Below are 20,588 nucleotides of genomic sequence, written 5' to 3'. Positions count from 1 at the left end.
CATTGACAGGAGTTTCTATCTCTGTCAGCTGGTTACTATTAATAATTATTGCACAACTTCAATAGAAGACTCTCCACATTACTCAAATACGCAGTATTTGCAGCACAGACTCCTCATACACTTTCCTTCTCTCTCCAGATAAAGTTCAATCAGTTTCTTCTTACTCATGTTCTCTGTTACTTGAATATTTTTGCTGTCCAATAACTTCCTGATGTTCTGCTTTATAATAAAGAGCCAAAATTGTATTGCAACATGTCATATCGCCCAAGGCCTTATTATTTATTTTGTCTTACAAAAGATAGCTTTATATATACACCCCTAGGGTGGTATTCTCTGTCTTTGCAGCAGTGTTGAGCTGTGAGCTCATATCCAAATAGCAAAGGAACTAAACAAATTGAAAACATTAGAATTTTACTGCTCAAATCTTTGTTCAAGTTTAGCCTCTGGTCCTCAGTGAGATAAATCTCAAGTGGACAGTGAAGTGATATCAGTCTCCAGTTAACATACATTCGCATCATAAAAAACCATGCTGTTGGCACTTTATTCCAGAGAGGCCCCAGACTGAGCCACCACACAGAGTGAATAGCTTGAAGTTATTAGTGAGGCAGCATGTATTATCTCATACTGCAGTTGTCTGAGCAGTACAGTGCCCATCCTGTGCATAAGTAGAAGAGACCATTTCCCAGCAATGTCACTCTTGAGCACAGTTAACGACTCCACTCAAAGAACGTAACAGGAAGATAGGAAACAAGTTTAAGCCTGGACTCCTGCAGAAGGTCAAAGCACTTCTTCAGGACCCAGATTATAGTTGCAGTAAATGATAAGCACTCAGGCTAACACAGATCCTTGTCCAGCTGAAACTCTGACTGAAACTAATGTCTAAGAAAATACTATAGTGGGTAAATAACCACACCTCTAGAAAATAAATTAATTTTAGATGAGCAGGATAGATCACTACGGCATATATATTTTTTTGTCATAGCAGTGAAATTCATAATTATAAAGAATCTATACCTTAATGTTAAACATCCTGGCTCTCCTAATATCATGCTACCCAAACCACTGTAGAGCAGTGAAGGATTTGGTATGAAAGTTTTTGGTAATCATCTTTTAGAAATGCTCTAAAAGTTTAACTAAGTTTCTGGATAGTATCACAAATTATAAGGTTTTTTTCTCTATAAGTAGCTAGTAAGAGTGGAAGCTAAAGTGAGGCATAGGAAAATCAGAGAAAGTCATTCCTCCAACTAATTTATAAGTAAATTAACACGATTAAATGTAGGCAAAAAGAGAAGAGACACTGGATTAAAAATTCATACTGTTTGTCATAACCATTATTATTATTTACTTCCACCACCTAGAATTTGGCAGGAAAGAGTAAGAAAGAACTTAATGTAAGCTTAATTTACAGCAAGGTTAGAAGGGCTCATAAAAGCTGCTTTATGAATGATCCACTGTTGTATAATAGAGTCAATTTCCAATTTTAAGACAGCCACTGCAAATCTCTACAAGATCTACATATATAACTAATATTACACTTATTCTTTCTTCACATTTTTTTTCCCAATTCAGCCATAACTGATCACATTTGTCAATCAAACATGCTCTTCAAAAGGAAGAATGAAAGTCATAGCAAAGCATTCAGCTTCCTTTTCTAATTGCACTAGTTCTCCCACCGTATAGCTCATGGAAAAAGAACACTCAAACGACTCCTTCACATTTTTACATACTTACCAGCTATGGAAATAATGCCCATTTCTTAACACAGCATGCCCTTCAAAATGCACAGTTACCTGCACTGATAACAACATACCTGATGTTTTTCTGGTCAAGAAGAGAGATAGTACCTACACAAAAACTCAGCGCTGGTGCCCAGCCACACATCTTGTGCACTGGTTTACATCTTTTCCATACTATGTACCACTCCATGAAAAGCAGTGGTCACTGAGTAAAGAGCTTACCAAATAAATGCCCTTTTTATTTATTTATTTATTTATTATTATTATTATGGGGGGTGCGTGTGTGTGTTACAGCTTTGCTGCTCTCATAACAGGATCCCAGATCTGTGTCAAACAGTATTTGTATGACACAAGTCCCATTCGGAATGAGGCAGGGACAAACTGTTCACAACTATTCAGGAGCTGGAAAGATCCATTTTCTACTACTGCAACCTAGGACATCCCAAAAGCGAGTTTATGTACAAGGTAAAGCTGCTCTTTCGTTTGGTTTCACGTTAGAATCAAGTGTTCCTCTCTTTGCATATACAGTTAGTGTAAAAAACAAATAAAATATATAAGGAAAATTACCAAAAATGTTACTTGTATGAGAACAAAGTGGAAGATAACAGGTCAATGGACAAAACATGTGAAACACATGGAGAGGTGAAACGTGTGGCTGAGTGCTCTGGAGAGCACACTTGTGCTTTGTTTTCTTGGATTGGTTTAATAAAATCTCATGATAAAATAATTTCCCAAAGTTACATCCAGTTTGACTTTTTCTCCACTGGCAAATCCTCCTGTCTTAAGATTTTGATTACTTTTGGAAACCTCAAATTTTATCAAATCACACAGAAGATATGCTATAATGGCACATTATTGAGGTCCTCAGTATGTTTTTAGGGCTTCCAGGTTTAGATAATTAATTTGTGTGTAATTAAGGTGTGTGCTTTTAGTTAGGTTGTGTTTGCTACATATATAGATTACATTTACTTAACTTTGTCCCAAGGCACAGCTACAGGACAACTAGATGATCTTAAGGTCCTTTCCAACCCTAACCATTCTATGATACTACGATTCTATGACATGTTTAGAGTACTTGAAACCAATTAAACTCTTCCACTCTTCCACAACTTCATGCCAGTGTTACTAGCACGTTATATTATACTTACCTCTGTTTTACAGAAGACTCTCCTCTGGAATATACTAACAAAGAACATTTATGTAAAAGTTAGATACATTAAACGCCTAAATCAGCTCACACTGGAATCAACACTAAAATGTCAGTGAGAATACACTGTGCTACAGTAAGAGCAATACAATGCTTTTACAAAGCTAAGGATTTATACTTTCACGTGCAGAAGAGAGCTCAGTGTTCAGCACATAGATGCTTACAGTTACTACTTAGAAATATTATTTTCTTTTTTCCCTTTTTTTTTTTTAATAGGAACTATTGTGGAAGTATTCCTTTGAGTGCCATGTAAGCTTCGTTACAAACCAGTCCGTTCATACTATCAATTAAACCTTTTTAAAGCATTTAGTTCTGCATAAACCCTGGCTTTTCTTTTTCAAGGACAAGGGCGGTCAGTGACTCGGGAAGCCTTGACATCACTCCTCTGCCGATCTCTGATTAAGTGGCTGCTGTAGAGGGTTAGCAGGTCAAATAGCACTGGAGGAAGAACTAAGAAAAACAGAATGCTGCCTTATTTATTAGTATATGTACCTAAAATAATTTAAATGAAAGTATTTTTAAAAATATTTAATGGAGGTTAAGCAGCTTTTTTAACCTCTGTTTAAATTATTGAATGGCATATTAAAACCAACGGAGCTGTAATGTACCTTTTAATGTGACCTGCTACTTTAATAAATTGCATATGTATTTAACTTGAACTAAATCTACCAGTTTAATATTATTACTAAGGGTGGGTTGATATTACCTATAGTTTCACTTTACCACCAACTTTTAAGAACAAAAACATTAAAATGTAACTACAGAGCTTCCCAATGTTATAATGAACATTTAATATCTTTTTGTAGTAATATGGTACAAAATAAGAAACTGATACATAGCAACTGCAGTATCACCCACTTGTAGGGCCAAATTCTAAACAGTCCTTGTGAATGCCAGCACATTCTCAACACAAAAAGGCAAGTGAACGCTTCCAACATGTTTGCCACCTCATCCAAGTTTAAGCAACCATCTCTGTGCCTCCTGCCACGCTCAGCTTTATGTAGGAAGTGTCCTTCCTGAATGGCTTGCACTCTGCCTTCCAAATACACATTTTTCATTATGAGGAGAGCTGCTGTTCATCAGCCTATGCCAGTTTAACTCTTATTCAGTGAACAGGCCATAACTATTTGTATTTTCTCTATATCTAGAAGAAATAGCCTAACCTTATTTTGGGTATGTTGAAACTGCAGTAACAACACAGATTATACAACTCCTGGGAACAGAATAAATATCTGATGGCGATCAGAACATTAGTAATTCCTTCTCACTCATATGGTCAGGAAGAAATGGAAAACTAATTAATAACATAATAAGTCAGAGACATGTCAGACATGAAGCTGTCAAAATACATATTAAAAAATGTAGGAACTATCATGATATCCAAGACAGTAAAACTTACTACATCAAGTAGACTGTCTTCCAATTTCCTTACCTGGTTTACACTCATTACACCTTCTCCCCTGACGCTGAGGCGAACAGACACACTGTCCAGAAACGTGGTCACAAACTGTTCCTTCCAATGTGCCCAGGGCATCACAGTCACAATGCTGGCAGCCAAGGAGGTTGCTCATGCTGAGGTTGTACATATGAAGCATGCACTGACTGCACTGAAGGCCAGTTACACCAGCTTTGCAAGGACACTGTCCTGTTGATTTGTCACAAAGCAGAGAGCCAATTACTGTACCTGCCTTATCACAGTTACATGGCAGACAAATAAAAGAATCATTTTCCTGTACTTTGTAGTAGCCATCGAGGCATTCATCGCACTGCCTTCCTCCAATATTTGGTTTACATGCACATTGCCCTGTCTTCGCATCGCATACGGTTCCAGGAAATGACCCTGCAACATTACATTCGCAAGCCTTACAACCAGTTACATCCAGCCCATAGAAGTTGTCCATGCAGGTGTCACAGTGAAGTCCTTTCACTCGTTCTTTACAATTGCACTGCCCAGAGAAAGGGTTGCAGAATTGGTTCACTGAGCCGTGGCTGTTGCACCAACAAAGCTCACATCCATCTTCATTAGAATATCTGAGAGCTTTAAATCCAAAATTGCAACTATCACACCTGAGACCTGGAAAGAGAAGAGGTATTAATAAGAAAAAAAGCTGAAAAGCTATTAATTTCAATTTCTAAAAAGGGATAAGTATACTTTCATTTGGGAAAAATAAGATAAAGAAAAGAGAAAGTATTCATGGTCTTCACCAGCATAATTAACAGGAATGACAGGGCTGCACAAATCAATTGTGTAAAAGTGGCAGCCCCAAAATCTGTTTACTTTTCTAATTTGGTTCAGAAGCGATGCTTTTCTGCCAGCTTCTCAATACAATTTAAGATACTCCTGCAAGAAATTATTTGCAACATTTCTAAGACAAACCAGAATTAATCTCTTTGTCTCCCAGAACAGCACCTGTTGCACGATCAATGCTTATGTGAACTCTTCACCCTATATCGCAGCAATGCAATACACAGGGAATTGCAGCGGGCTCTCAATCTGTTCGGATAACAGATTTATATGCTATGTTAAAAATATTAAAAACACTCTAGGACAACACAAGTTAGACTAATTACAATGAATGATTTACTTAACACTGTAGTCTAGTTTTAACATTGATTACATTTATGTTAGTGTTCATTCTTAGCCCATCCTGAATGCAGAAAGTGTTTTCCATAACCTGAAATGAAATATTTTTATCTAAACGTACGATTTAGCTAACTCCTGCAGTACATTAAAATCTAAACTGCTTTCTTCATGCTTCATCCTGTAGTTTTATTAGCTTTGTTTTCAAAGTCATCACTCGCCTTATCCCTGCCCCAAGTGATGGCATTTGTGTTTTAGTTTGTAAAACGTACATTACAAGAAAGCAAACCAGATTATTACAAGAAGTATGCAAATTCACAGTTCTATATTTTCCCTTGCAATGGGAAAATCCTTCACTATGAAGGCATCGGTTAATTGTTGCATACAGAAAAATATAAATACAATGTTCTAGCAAAATATTGCCATCATTTAAAAAAATACAAAACCATACAAGAATACATCTGGCAACTTATATGTCGAAAAATAAAACTATAAATGGTAGGAAATGCATTATACATATGGATAAAAACTCAAAAACTCCAACAGAAGGCAAGTTCCTTTAACAGTGATGAATGACTCACCTAAGGCATATCATTTAATTTCAATAAGGAAAATAAAAAAGGACCACTATTGCTGCAAATTTTAAAAATAACTGTATTGTTAACAAGAATTATGACTCATTTTGAACTATTAAAATTGGTCTACATGGATTCATATCATATCAGTTTTAAAAATATGCGCAGTGCTTATTTGAATATGCCATACATATTCCTGACAGGTAATCTATTCCTAACGATACTGAGGAAGGCCTACAGGGCATCACATTCAATGTTAACAAGTACAGGGGAGTTAGCACGCTTGGCATTTAATTCACATTCTTCTACCTTTTTATTCTAGATGAATGACCTACTTTAATAAAATTATTGGTGCTAATGTATTTTACTGGTGATAGAATCATTAGTAAGATTTAACAGTTGTGTTAACTCTAACAGTTCATGTTTCATAACACTGCAGTCCATAGTTGCATTTTTCTGTTATCGTGTTTGTTTAAATAGATAAAATGGCAATAGACAGATTGCTCTAAAAACCAATTTGGAAATCCAAAGAGGAAAGGTCTTTGTTGAAGTTTGCTGCACACGTTCCAACACACAGAAGCTTATTTACGAGTGGTTTAGAAAACTAGGGAGAATCTAACCTGGAAAGAATTAGGTCTTTATCCTGCGAACAAACACTTGCGTAACTACAGCCCTCACCGTAGTGACAGATAAATTTGCAGAAAGCATAGATTTATACTTTTTATTACTATTTCAGTGGAAATAAAAATAATTCTTATCATTTTCAATGGCAGAAAATATTTAAAATTATATGTAGACAATCAAATATATGAGAATCAGATTGTGCATTTCTTTGCAAACCAAACTCCGACTGAGTCAAGAAAGGTTTTCACAGATACAAACATGAAATGGGGGCAAAGAATATCCAATTAAGAACGCTCTGAAGTCCTTTTTATCGAATATAGAGAGTGTGTTTAAGATGCATGGAGGTTATCTTCTACTCTTAGCACACTTTTAATGTATGGAAAACATAGGTACTTGGCATTCCACAGGAAAGAGGAGAGAAACTATTCAGGCTTACGTCTGTTTAGAGTTATTTTCATTATTTGCTGTTATTTTGCATTTGCTTTTAGAAATCAGAAGAAAGGAGAAACAAAGACTCGCAATATTACAAATAAGTCAATATTCACAAGTCAGTGAGTTATAAATTAAGATGTATTTAAACATTGTTAATACAACCCACAAGCCTGGTTGGCTCAAGAAAAAATAGATCACTAATTGTGTTAATAACAAAGCAAAAAAGGATCTCTCTCTTTTTTTGAGGCATGTATAGTACAGTCTGAGACATGCACAGTTATCATGCAAGGCTCACTTTATCAGGAAATTCTCCTTGCATAATATTCCCATACATCAACATTTCAAAGTGTATTATATATACTGTGTATTTTGGGCACTTGATAAATTTTGTCCTTATGTGGCTGTGGCTCCCCTCAAATATGCTGGAAGTAATAAATTGCTATAATCAAATCTAATTTCTGAAAAATACCTGTGGGAGTAACAAACAAAAAAGCCCGTCTTGTGAAAAAAAAATGATAAATAACACAGAAGGTAGCATTTTATTATAATCAGCTTGGCATTGAATTACAAAATTAAAATTATGTGGCCCTTGATAACTAACCCCGGCTATGTACATGATCTGTGGAATTATGTTGACTTATTTTGCATTTCATAGGAACAGTTCAAAGAAATATAATAGAAAAAAAATGGATAGATTTATCACAAAGCACCCTGTAGCACAGAATATTTTGAGGGGAAAAAAAAAAAAATCCATTTATTTTGCTCTATTAAGAAAATGAGCATGGAAACGATTTGCTTAGAACTCATTAAGTATAAAACATTTGGAAAAAAACTGTTAATTTCCTAAAAGAAACATCTATGCAGTAAGCAAATTACATTATTTCTGTGACTTATTAGTATGGAGCTATGTAAGCTAATGTAGCTGTGCCGTAAAGAAACTTCTAAAGGGTTGATTAAACTAAGCTTCAAGCTGTAGTTTGATAAAATTATTAAATTAATAATTTTTCAACAGTTAATTTCATTCATTTTTATAATCTGCCTTCAGCAAAGAAGTTTACTGTACTTTTCATTTAGAAATCAAGTGGTTTATTTGCAGAGAAAACAAGAAAAATGGCTCCAAGCTCTTGCATTACACATACCAATAACATTTGCTTTGCACTTGCACTGGCCTGAATTTTGGTGACAGTTAATATCTCCATTGACTGTCCCAGAGGTATTACAGTTACAGGGACTGCAGCCATCAGGGTTTGACTGTTGTAGATTGTAGAATCCTTCCTGGCACTGATTGCATTGTCTGCCAGACACATGTCTCTTACAATTACACTGGCCTCCAATCTAGAAAGATACAAAATATTATAGAATGGTGAACATACCTATTTTTAGATGATACATTCATTAGTAAGAAGAACGGGAGTCTGAGTTGGGGAGGAGAAAACTTTAAATGGTATAGAAAAAAATAAGCCTGTGTAACACGCATACCTTTTTTACATTTGTGTTGAGAGAGAGAAAAAAGAGATATTAAGCAGACTATAACTATAAAATTTCTTAATACGGCTTTAAAGTCCTGTTCTTTCAAAACAGAAGGAAAAAAGAACTGAATCAACAATGTGGCCATATTTATCATCTGGACAGAGAAAATGCAAACAATAATTACAAAATTGCATTGTATAAATTGTGACTTCTATTAAAACAAACAGTACTTTTTGAATCACAGTTACTGCAAGACACCATCATTTTCAAAGGTTAGGTTTGTTTGGATCATATACATATTTATTTTAGTGCAAATGTTAGTTAAATACGAATGAAGCAAAGGAGAAAGATTTCCTTTCTGATCACTCATCCAAAACAAATTTTCTCTTCCTTTACAGCAGGATGTGACGCAACAGCTCAGTATCTGAAACCCTCTCCCTCTTTTCTTGGTTCAGCTGGGATCCAAGTGTTCCACTTGAGTGGTGGGATATAAAGGTGTTCTCCTATTCCCTAAATGGGTAGCAGTGCTACTTGGAAGGAGCTGAGGCATCCTTTGTTACGCCAGGGCCATGATCTGGGAGTATTTGTCCCACATCCTGTGCAAGATTAAAGGACTCCTTAAAAGCTATCTCAACTTCAAACCTCTGAAAGCCAGGGGGAAAAAAAACCAAAAACAAACTAACCAATCTTTATACTCATCACTTGCAAATATGGTAGGAAAACTGACTACAAGGAAACAGGGAAAGGGCAATGGTACAGAGACAGGGCAACAAACGGAAGACATAAGCCAATATACAACACAGCTGAGAACACAGTCAAAACAACACAGAGATGCAGCAGATGTGAATTGGCAAAAGGTTTAGGATTCATAATCAAGGTACAAAACCTAACTTTTCTAACTGTGTTCTGGGGAACACAGAGATGGCAGCAAACAAATTCTCTGTTATTTTTCTTTGGGTCAGTGTATTTTTTTCAGTGCAAATATTTACAAATATGAAAGAATACAGTGATTCAAAACTATTCATCCATAACATCAACAGCTGTAGCTCAATATACTTTGCTTTTAATTAGCTACCAGAACAAAAATGTCTCTTTACAGTTGTCTTTTTCACCTTAACCCTATGAGTACAGCAAACCTAAAACAACAGGGGAGTCCTGTGGCATTAGGGACAAAGCTACTTGAGAGTTCCACTTAAAATAAACGTTATCATCATACCCTCCAATCTGCAATGAAGCTTTATTAACACAAGATAAAATAGAGTATTTCAACATCTTATAGTAAACTCAGTGCAGAGAACACTGAAGGAAAGTTAGAGAACGCCTTCCTCATAAAAGGCTCTGTAGTCCAATAAAACCTCTTCAATATGCTTTCTAACAAAGATCTATTATCGATATATCAGCCACATTTTTAAGGAAGATGAAGATATTAAAAAAGCAGGAAAACACCACTTAAACAAAAGGCAAGACAGCAGAAAGTACAAAAAGGTAAGAGTTAAGGAACCACAGTAGCATAAAACACAGCAAGCAACAAGGATTTTCAAGTTATTCCCTTTTAGACTGGATTTGATCTTAATATTCGGTTTGCTATAAGAGACCCAGTCATGCATCCCAGCCATTCCTCGAAGAACTCACACGTGAAAAGCCACTCTTGAGTTTAATCCTAAATGAAGAAAAATACCCTGTTTAATACCTAACTGTGAAAGAAACATTTTGTGTTAGCGATCATAGCATACTCAGATTACACAAGAGCAAGTATTAGACAGATACCTCACTAGCACTCAACAAATATCTAACTTATACCCTAAAAGGCTTTAAAGCTACTCCAAAGCTACCACATGCAGGAAAGCATTACAAAAAGCGGAAATCTGATCAAATTAGGGAAGTTAAGAGAGGATAACCAGCACTAAATTTTAAAACCGGAATAAGGCAATACAAAAATCAGCTTTTAATGAACAACATGCTTAAGAAATAAATCAGAAATAAAGGAAGAGTACCAGACAATCAGTGAGGGCAATAAACAAAACTAAGTGGTGTGATTAGCAGATATAGATTGGAAATCAGAACTTTTCTAACTTCCCACTAATAGGAAGTGTAGCATCAGTAACAGCTTGCCAGAGGTTATGTGGAATCTCCATCCCCAGAGGTATCAAGGCTCATCCATACAAAATCATGACTGAGTGAATCTAGCTCTGACAGCAATCCTGCTTTGAGCTGGAGGAGATGACCAACTCATGTTTCCACAATTCTGTGTAGAATTCAGGACAGACAGAACTACAACAGAGATTAAAAAGGAAGTTTCTGAGACCTACAGACTAGTAGTAGCCTTTTTCTGTATGGAGCAAATTAATAGAAATTAGTTTGATATATTGGAAAAGATTGGTACTTTTTTTTGCAAAGAAAAATCATGCTTCATGATTCAACTTCACTTCTTTAAGTCAGTAACATCTGGAAATATCGCATATATTGAACCAAATGGATCATCAAAAAAATCAAATTAATTTCTACAGCAAAAAGTACAAACTTAATGCCTGGGGGAAACTAATGCTGACTCTAGATAGACGGTGCTGAGTCCAAAATTAGCTATTATCACTCAAGAAAAGAGCTGTTAAAGCTGCTCCATTCCCCCTAAAAATCATTTGAAATCTCTGAGGCAGTCAAAAAAAGCAATAGGAATACTGGAATTAATAGGAAAAGAACTGAAAATTATACAGAAAATGTCATACTGTCATAAAAATACACTGTGTATCTCCACATTTTGCACAATTTGTATATCTGGTTACCCTCTCTAAAATAAAAGAGGTCACAGAGTGAGTAGAATAAGCAAAGATACAAATGAGAAAGACTGGAGGCGGGGGGGGAGAAAAGACTTCAGTTTGGAACAGGATGACTGAAATGTAGGGAATACAAGTCTACAAAGTCATGAATGGATTACACAATGAATATTCATTGTTTCTCACAACATAACAAGGAGAACACACCCAGGAAATTATCAGAAAGCAAATTTAAAAGTGTGAAACAGACTTTTTCTGTACACCTTGAATGTATATAGAAAAATACACTACTTCTTTGAAATGCAATAAAGAATGAGTCAGATTAATTCTGGATGTGGACACCAAACATGACAACTCAGATGAAACCCCTGTGTTTGGCTCAGTCCCAAAACAATAAATAACTGGAATCTAGAGAAGTGTAGTATCACAGAAGGATTGTGCTTCTTAACACCAGCTACTGGTAACTATCAGAGAGGCTATCAGAGTTGTGGCTGCCCCATCCCTGGCAGTGTTCAAGGCCAGGTTGGACACAGGGGCTTGGAGCAACCTGCTCTAGTGGAAGGTGCCCCTGCCCAGGGCAGGGGGTTGGAAATGGATGAGCTTTACGGTCCTTTCCAACCCAAACCAGTCTGTGATTCCATGATACTGTGCTAGATGAAAGTCTCATTTCAGCCAGTATAGCTGTTCTTATAAACACATGGAAACCCAAGTCTAATCATGAGCAGCTTAGTGGCCATTTTCTTATGCAACAAGTGAAATACGCAGATTACTGAGTGCTAACAGAAGCAAAGAGCAACACTATCTTTAGTATAATTTTAAGTGTCAAGCTACTATAAGCAGTAATTTCCATCCAATTCAGTTGCAGAAAATATATGTCCCAAAACTTTCCCTTGATGTTCTCAACTGAAGAACACAATTTAATTTTTTATCCAGAAACCAGCCAGTGAAACTATTTGGCGATCTCCCTATATAAATTTCCTCCTACCTTGCCATCATAGAAAAAAGGGGTTTCCATCTGTAAACAATACAAGTGGCAAGAGGTTTCCTGGGTCTAAAAAGAGGGAAAGTATTTCCTGGCAGTTTGAGGAAACTATAGGAAATTAAAGTTTCTGTTAGGGAGGGAGGCTTATCATATTCCTTCTTAATAGATCTGAAAAGAGGTTTCTATGTGCTAGATTAGAGGATCTGTAAATAATCCACTGACATTCTTCCATACCACCGATTTCAAAGTCTTGTTGAAAAAAAGTCAAGCAGAAAAAAGACATAAAGACATTCTACAGACAAGACAAAAAGGAACCTCTGACTGCATTCACGAATGACTGTTTTGGTTTTGTCTTAGCTATAAGTGACTTGAAACCTTTCCATTGTGCTTCTTCAGCCATTTCTGTCAATACAGCATCTGAAGATGAAAGATATCTATTAAATACAGAAAAATATTCAAAATACAGAACAAATTCACTTATACAACTCCACTTTTAACCCTGCCTTCTACAGTAAGCATGGCATTATAAGACACATAAATATCAGCTAAGGAAAATATGCCACTCTAATGCACCCCATATTACTGCATACACTTCAAGTAGCTGTGAGGAATTTTAGAGAAACAGTTGAGAAATACGCTCCAGATAAAAATAGTAGACGAAGGACGGAAAAAAAATAGCTAAAAGTACTTGTAAAACTGGGAAGGTTTTGTAGTGTTCTGTAATTGACTGGCCTGGATGCTAAGCTCTTTGGTATTTTCAGTAGCACACTGAAGACAGAAGGGAGAATAATGCTTACAAGCCTCGCAGACCACCTCCACTCAGGAGGCTCAGCCAGCACCATGATGACTCTGAGGGGCAGCAACCAGCCTTAATGGCCCTGAGCAGCCCCATTTGGGGCCTCCACTCACATCCTCTGCATATAGCCCAGCAGCTCCAGATAAAACCTAGTCTGGGCATCCGCACCTAGCCTGGGCTATGGCACAGTTGTGCCTGTCCTCCTGGAAGGATCTCTTGGACTTAGGCTGCAGCCATGTCTTCAGCCTCATCTCCTGCTGGCTCCAGACTGGACCTCCTGAATAGATCCCAGACCTGATTTATCATTTTGCCTTGTCTGGGGTTGTCAGTGGGTCGTGTTATGAGCACTTGGCCATGTCTCAATGCCATGAGACTGTGCCCTGATTGGGGTGGGCACTGCTGAGCTGGGATCACCCTCAGTGGGTTGATTTTCAACATCGTTAGTGCAAATAGTCTAAAATCAGTGAAGCTGAAGTAAATGCAGAAGTTCGAAAGACAACACATAGCAAGGAGACATGAAATGTGAAATAAAGAAAACTTGTGAAGAAACAATAACGTAGAAAATAACCTGGAAGTGATAGTGGCCCTCTGCAGATTACATATGAACAATATGATAGCAAAAAGAGAAAAGCAAAATTAGTTACATGTGTGATCTCAAGTTCATACAAAAATAGGTTACTGCATGAATTTAGGTAAGAAACAAATGATTGAGCTTGATTTGGAGAAAGCTTGGCTTAAAAATGGGAAATAAAGAAAAATAATATCTTTAATTTCTCTGTACAGACAGAGAAGCACCAAAATAATCCAGAAGCACTGTGAAATGCTTGGCAATGGATACTATCACAAAGAAGCTGACAAATGTTTGCAACACTGCAGAAATAGGTGCACCACAGGTTACAATATGGAAATCGACATCAAAATAGTAGAACAAACTATTTCTACAATTATATAAAAAGATAAGTGAATGATGAAGCAAAGTAGCTGTTATTGCTAGTATCGTTTCTATGAATATAGCTTATTCTAGAAACGATAACATTGAGAGTACTGGTAGCAATTAATATTTAAACCTTTTTTTTAACTAGGATTTCACCAGTTTGCACTGGAGATATTACTGAACCCATCCCTTCCTCTCCCCGACACAAATGCTGTCATTTCAAGAAATAATCCTTTAATTATGCTGGTTATAGAAGAGCAGAAAGCAACCTGTTCTCACATTGCTTATGCCCGAGAGGCCTGGTTCTGACCCAAACAGTAAGCAGACAGAAACAGCCTATTAACATGACTGCCTTGGTACTAAATCACTTATGGAAAATATCTGCCTGGATTGTTCACCACAAAAATGAGTCTGGCCAAGCATTACTACCAAGTGGTAGTGTATCTTGGGACCTCATAATTACAATTGTTATTTGATACAGAAAATCACTGATGCTGAGTTGGCATATATCCCTTGTGTCATTTATAATTCACGTATGAAGTATGCTTTAGTCCCATATCCTTGAATGCAAACGGTTATAAAAAGTATGCAAGCAATTTCCTCCTGCACAAATCACAGCTACAGCATCATTGTACTTAATCCAGAAGCAGAGCACTTGACATTTCTGAGTGTTAGATGTACCAAGCAGTTCACACTGCTTTAGACTGTAGTGATAGCACTTTTTAATTGGGGGATAATCTAAAATCTCAAATTAAAAAAGGAGCTTGCTCAGGAACCCTCCCTATGTCCAGTTACTAAACTGATATAAGGATTTAAGAAGAGATTTAAGTACCCATGAAAAAGGGTGACATATTCCAAAGAATTGTCTTAATTATTGTTTAGGGGACAGCAAACTATATAGCCATAGCGCCTATTTAGTAGATATTCAACACATACATATCATGGTCTCAGAAATCTATCTTCTGACCACTTAAAATCTTGTTGACAATATGTACTTCCAAACTATAAAATGGAATTTGCTGGAAAAAAAGAATATATATCTGGCCTAAGCCTTTCTGAAATTTAAAAGCATCTTTTTCTCCTGGAACACCCCTATAATAGCTATTCTTTGGTGTCTGTAATAGAAGAAACATACTGCCAGCGACATAATCAGAACTTCTCTCAAATTCTGAAGACTAAATATGAGATGGGCTTGATGATACTAAAAAAAACACCTAATACTGACACTTTCTAAATTTCTTTTACCAAAGTTAACTTCTGTTTTCAAAGCCCAAAACACATGACAAAAAAACTTTTGCAATTAGCAGAGTCATTGCTAATTTTGATTATTTACTCTCTCCAAGGACAGAAGCACCTTCCCTTGACCAGCTGGTGATGCCCTAAAATTTACATGTTAAGACCCATGGGTATATTTAGGTCCTACATGAAATTCTTTCTGTTTGTCCTGTCACTGCTGGCTTTGCAATTGATTGGTACCAATCTCAATGTTCTGCCTTTTTGATATAAATGCTAATCATATACTTCTCACTGCCTTCCTTGATGCAAATCTGGCAAGGACCCCAGAATCCAGCTGACTGCAATCTCAGCAAGTAGGAGGAGGGAGCAAGGGGGCTGAGGACTTTTCCTTTTGTTCAGTTTAGGAAATGAAAACCGTATGGTGTGCTGGCTCACATACATAGGTTAATGGTCTGACCACCAAATACCTGAGAGTATTCTTGCTCTATCAGCTTTGGGAACTGAAAATTGAATAAGCAACAATAATGAAGTTCTTTTTCACTCCCCTGCTATCTCTTCTTGTCATTGCATATGATGACTTTCAGAAGTCAGTAACTTTCTATCTACTACTTCTGTAGAAAATGTGAAATGAGGTGTTTACCCTCTGCCCATGACACTCCAAAGAGTGGGAGTGGACCAAATTCCAAAAATAATTGACAAACTATCACAGAAAACCAGCATTTCCATGGTACAAAACCCAACAGGAATGAAGCCATACAATTATTTAACATAAAAAGCCCATTTTCCTTCATTTTAGGAATGAGATTAAAAGCCTTACACAAAGGGAATTCCAGGATTCAGAATACACACAGTGTTTTATAACTTGATTTTTTTATGGTTTCCACTATTCACATGAGCTCATCATTGACACGTTTGCATCCTTTATATTCCTTATTTTATTTGAATACATCTGTTGACTGAAATGCCCTTAATTAACTGCTTTACCTATGTTCTTTCTCTTGTAACACACATTCCAGTTATTTATTTACTGTCAACCACAATACATGGGTTGAAAACCGTGTAGGTGGAAAAATGCAAACAGGGTAATGCTCACTTTAATTTTAGATCAAAGAATTTATCAACTCAGAAGTTAAATTATCAGGCATATTCTACTTTGGCTTCAAATACAATAGCTATTAGCTAGCTTTTCCATTTTCTATTAGAAAAATAAACATTCAAAATTGAGGGGAGAATTAAGAAATTCAAAAAAGCAATATTTAGGGATGTACAGAAAGATCAAATCTGAAGCCTGTTCAAAAGCTTACTTGGTAGCAATGGAATCTGTTTTCATTTGACTCCTCAAACAGTAGCTAACATTTTGTTCATCTTCATGCCTTAGAAGGAATTTTCTTGCAACACTGAGACCATATACCTATCACCTTGACAAAAGGCAACTCCGTCTTTGCAACTCTGGAAAATATCCTCTGCAGTAAAATACAGCTTCTTTGCAACAAAGCCTTCCAGTATCTGAAGGGAGCCTATAAGGATGCTGGGGAGGGACTCTTCATTAGGGACTGTAGTGGTAGGACAAGGGGTAATGGGTTCAAACTGAAACAGGGGAAGTTCAGGTTAGATATAAGGAAGAAGTTCTTTACTGTGAGGGTGGTGAAGCAGTGGAATGAGTTGCCTGAGGAAGTTGTGAATGCTCCATCCCTGGCGGTGTTCAAGGCCAGGTTGGACAGAGCCTTGGGCGACATGGTTTAGTGCGAGGTGCCCCTGCCCATGGCAGGGGGGTTGGAACTAGATGATCTTAAGCTCCTTTCCAACCCTAACTATTCTATGATTCTACGATTCTATGAATATAAGGAAGAAATTCTTTACTGTGAGGGTGGTGAGGCACTGGAACAGGTTGTGCAGAGAAGTGGTAAATGCTCCATCCCTGGCAGTGTTCAAAGCCAGGTTGGACAGGGCTTGGAGCAACCTGGTCTAGTGGGAGATGTCCCTGCCTGTGGCAGGGGGGTGGAACTAGATGAGCTTAAGGTCCTTTCCAACACTAGTCATTCTATGATTTATTTGCATGGTAAGAATAAATCTTTTAAAAATCAACATAAGCTGATTAAAGAAAGGTGCCTAAACTCACTGACACCAGAATGGTACTTCCAAAGACTACGTAAAAGCAATAGCAATACTTCCAGCTTTGACTGGAACAAATCCTGGGAAAAGAGTGCTTTTTTTTTTTCACAGCAGTATATATGGCATATTATAATAGAATCATGAAAGGACTACAAACTGCTGCACCTGATTGAATATATAAACATTTGTAGAGCAGTCTGGGTAAAAAGAAGCACAGGAAAATGAGTCAAGGATTGTGGAATAAGGGCCAGAAGAAATAAATCTCCGTCTCTCTATACAAGCAAGAATGATCACATCAGCAGTATTCTGGCAAGAATTTTCTCATGTGTGAATGGTTAGGGAGAAGGGAAGAAGACAGCCAATGCTTCTTTCATTCTCATAAAATTCAGGCATCTCAAATAATTCATCTGAACTTTCTGACTGAAATATTTTTATGACAAATGTTCACGAAGAGAACGCAACCAACACGTCCCTTTTATACTCTGATTAGATGTTAATAACCAGCACAGAAGTGGACAGTGGCTGCTGCAAATCTCTCTCTTGTACTCACCAGTCTCAAGGGGAAAATTTCTCTCTCTGAAAAAAAGGTCTAATGAACTGCTCATGGATGCACTGCTACACCACTCTTCTCAAACCCCACTTATCACTACATGCTATAAAGTTATAAGTTTGAAGGGGTTTAATATGTTGGCTTTTACTTTAAAATACAAATGAAGTTACACACTGATCTGTAAGTGAGCATGATCTACAGATGTATGAGAACTGAGAACCTATGCAAGGGAGCAAATATTCTACGTGATTCAATAGATTCATTTTGGAACTCTGTACCTCTTGGAACTTAGTGACACAACTGGCACTTTGTGAAAAGCAAAAAATGTTGATGAACTGCAGATAATGTTAAGTTATGCAGTATAAGCGCATCCTATCCCATTTTTGACATATTTCCTTCAAAATTATCATTGCGACATGACAATTAATTTTCATGAGTAGGGTCCTTATTCCTTATGATTCCATCTTCCACAGGTCAAATTTGGAAACACTTCCTTCACTGATGCCTTCCTATTTCATGTAATTCATTTCAGCCTTTAGTCCCCAGCCTTATTAATCTATTCTTTAATGCCTCTTAATCATTTTTCCCTGCTCTGCTTCTACTGCAGCAGTCAACTGATGCTTTATTGAGCAATACAGTCTCCCCCATTTTTTCCCATTTCACATTTTCATAGTCAAGCTTCATCAATGTTCTTGTGTATTTCACTATAAAGCAGTGATTTCTGTAAACTACTGTTCCTCTGATTATATTCTCCAACAGCTAAAGTTGGTTAAGGTTAACATTTCACCACAAAGCATGGACACAAAATCAGCATTTGTTTGTACTTTTTCCTATGTCTTGAAAAATAGATGTAACACATTACTTGCGGTTTTCAAGTCTGGGGTTGGGTTGTGGGTTTTTTTCCATTTTGGTGATGCTGGCAACAAGTATCATCTTCAGAAGACAGAAAATTCTAAATCAATTTTGATTTGTGGGATTATTTTAAACCCCATATTGTGCTAAATCTGCATATCACTCAGCATATGCACCGATGCATGAATCCTGTGAAGGTGCACTGAGTCAAATTGAGCATGTATCTGTACCACCGTAGAACCAAGGATGAAAATACAACAGGATCCACAAGAGCTTACTGTTAGATAAAATTAATAATGAGAGACATCATATAAAAAAATGCTAAAGATTGTTTTACGAAAAAAGTTTGGAAAAAAAGAAGAGATGGCAAATGCAGCAACAAGCTGAAGAAGTTCTATCTCAATTCCCTGTAGAAAAAGTTCTACTTTTAAAGTATTTTTAAAGATACATTTTCTTCCCTATTCTGAACAAAAGTGGATTTTGGCAGTGGACAAGGCATATGCGAATAGAACATGAACCACAAGACACCTTTAATACATGTTCAAGACTTCAGTCACTTTTCCTGCTTTGTTTCAGCATGCGTGTTTTCAAAGTTAGAGAGAAACTTGTTATCAGACTATATGTCTTGTATGTCAATGAGGTCTACAGGTTTAAAAAGCCTAGTTGAAGGTGTTTTCTCTTCAGTATCACTTTGTGGGTTTCTCTTTAGGTGGACTTTATGCATTAAAAGGGAGATCAATCCTTGTCTTATTAGAGAGAAAGCTAGCTTAATTTTAGCTCAATTTCAGGCTCATTATTGCCTGAATATTCAAAATGTTATAAATTTTAAGACAGTATCGAGACCTTCAAAAATCCTCAAGACCTGGATGTTATAACATTACTTAGTGCACAGGTACCTGTTATTTCCCCAAAATTACTATTTACTTCTGAAAATTCATACAGCATCTTTTCTGTCCGTTGCTGACACAGGTGAAGAACTCTTCAACAATACATCTCAAATTGCTCTTTATGTTTTCTCAGCTTTAAGATTCCGATGTAAGTCAATTATCATTTTGGAAAGGCTGAATTTAAGCATTTTTGTTTAAGTAGTTACCATCTAAATACACTGTAAAATCTTACTGCTGTCTACCCCACTGATTAAAACGTGTTGTCACTTTTCTGTATCGAGATTACTTACATTATCACACTGAAGGCTCTTATTTTTGGTGCCTGTTGCATAACAGTCACAGGGTTTGCAAACATCAATGGCTGAAAGATCTGCACCTGCTTGCCTGTAATGGAAATCCTTGCACAGCTCACAGTTCCTTCCTGCATGAAAGAAAGGTTATGCAGTATGACTTCCAATTCATTAAAATTAGCTGTATAATTCAAAATTAAAGACTATTCCTTTGAGAGAATTCTATAATTTTCAGGACGTCCGTTTTAATGCACCTTTCGTCTCTACCTGCCAATTTAGTGATCCAGAGCATATGAAACAATGAACCTGTTACAAACTATGTTTTACTCCATTAAACTTCCATCTGTTATATAATACCACACTTATATAAAAGCTGTGCCATGCAAATGCCTATACATTTTTTGGAAAAATTATCACTGAACCTGAAACTTAACTTTTTTTTCCCTTTACTAGACAAAGCCAAGAAAACCAAAATAGAAGAGAACTGTTAAAAACTATTCAAATATGCTACTTACACAGAATAGAAACCTTTATTCAATGAGGAAGCAACTGA

At 36.6% G+C, this 20,588-nt stretch overlaps 1 protein-coding gene across 1 annotated transcript in view; it reads right to left on the bottom strand.

Annotated features, from left to right (window-relative positions):
- The window catches only part of USH2A (usherin), a 367,116-nt gene that overhangs the window by 297,233 nt on the left and 49,295 nt on the right, over window positions 1-20,588 (bottom strand). The window contains exons 10-12 of the mRNA XM_030499989.1: window positions 20,036-20,166; window positions 8,295-8,490; window positions 4,376-5,017 (exon numbers count right to left, since the gene is read on the bottom strand). Coding sequence (XP_030355849.1) covers window positions 4,376-5,017; window positions 8,295-8,490; window positions 20,036-20,166 — 969 coding nt within the window. The remainder of the gene's footprint in view (window positions 1-4,375; window positions 5,018-8,294; window positions 8,491-20,035; window positions 20,167-20,588) is intronic.

Source organism: Strigops habroptila, chromosome 10 (assembly GCF_004027225.2).
Source record: "Strigops habroptila isolate Jane chromosome 10, bStrHab1.2.pri, whole genome shotgun sequence".
In the NCBI taxonomy this organism is placed as follows: Eukaryota; Metazoa; Chordata; class Aves; order Psittaciformes; family Psittacidae; genus Strigops; species Strigops habroptila.
The sequence above is the reverse complement of the archived record's forward strand: the minus strand, read 5'-3'. Positions and strand labels throughout refer to the sequence as shown.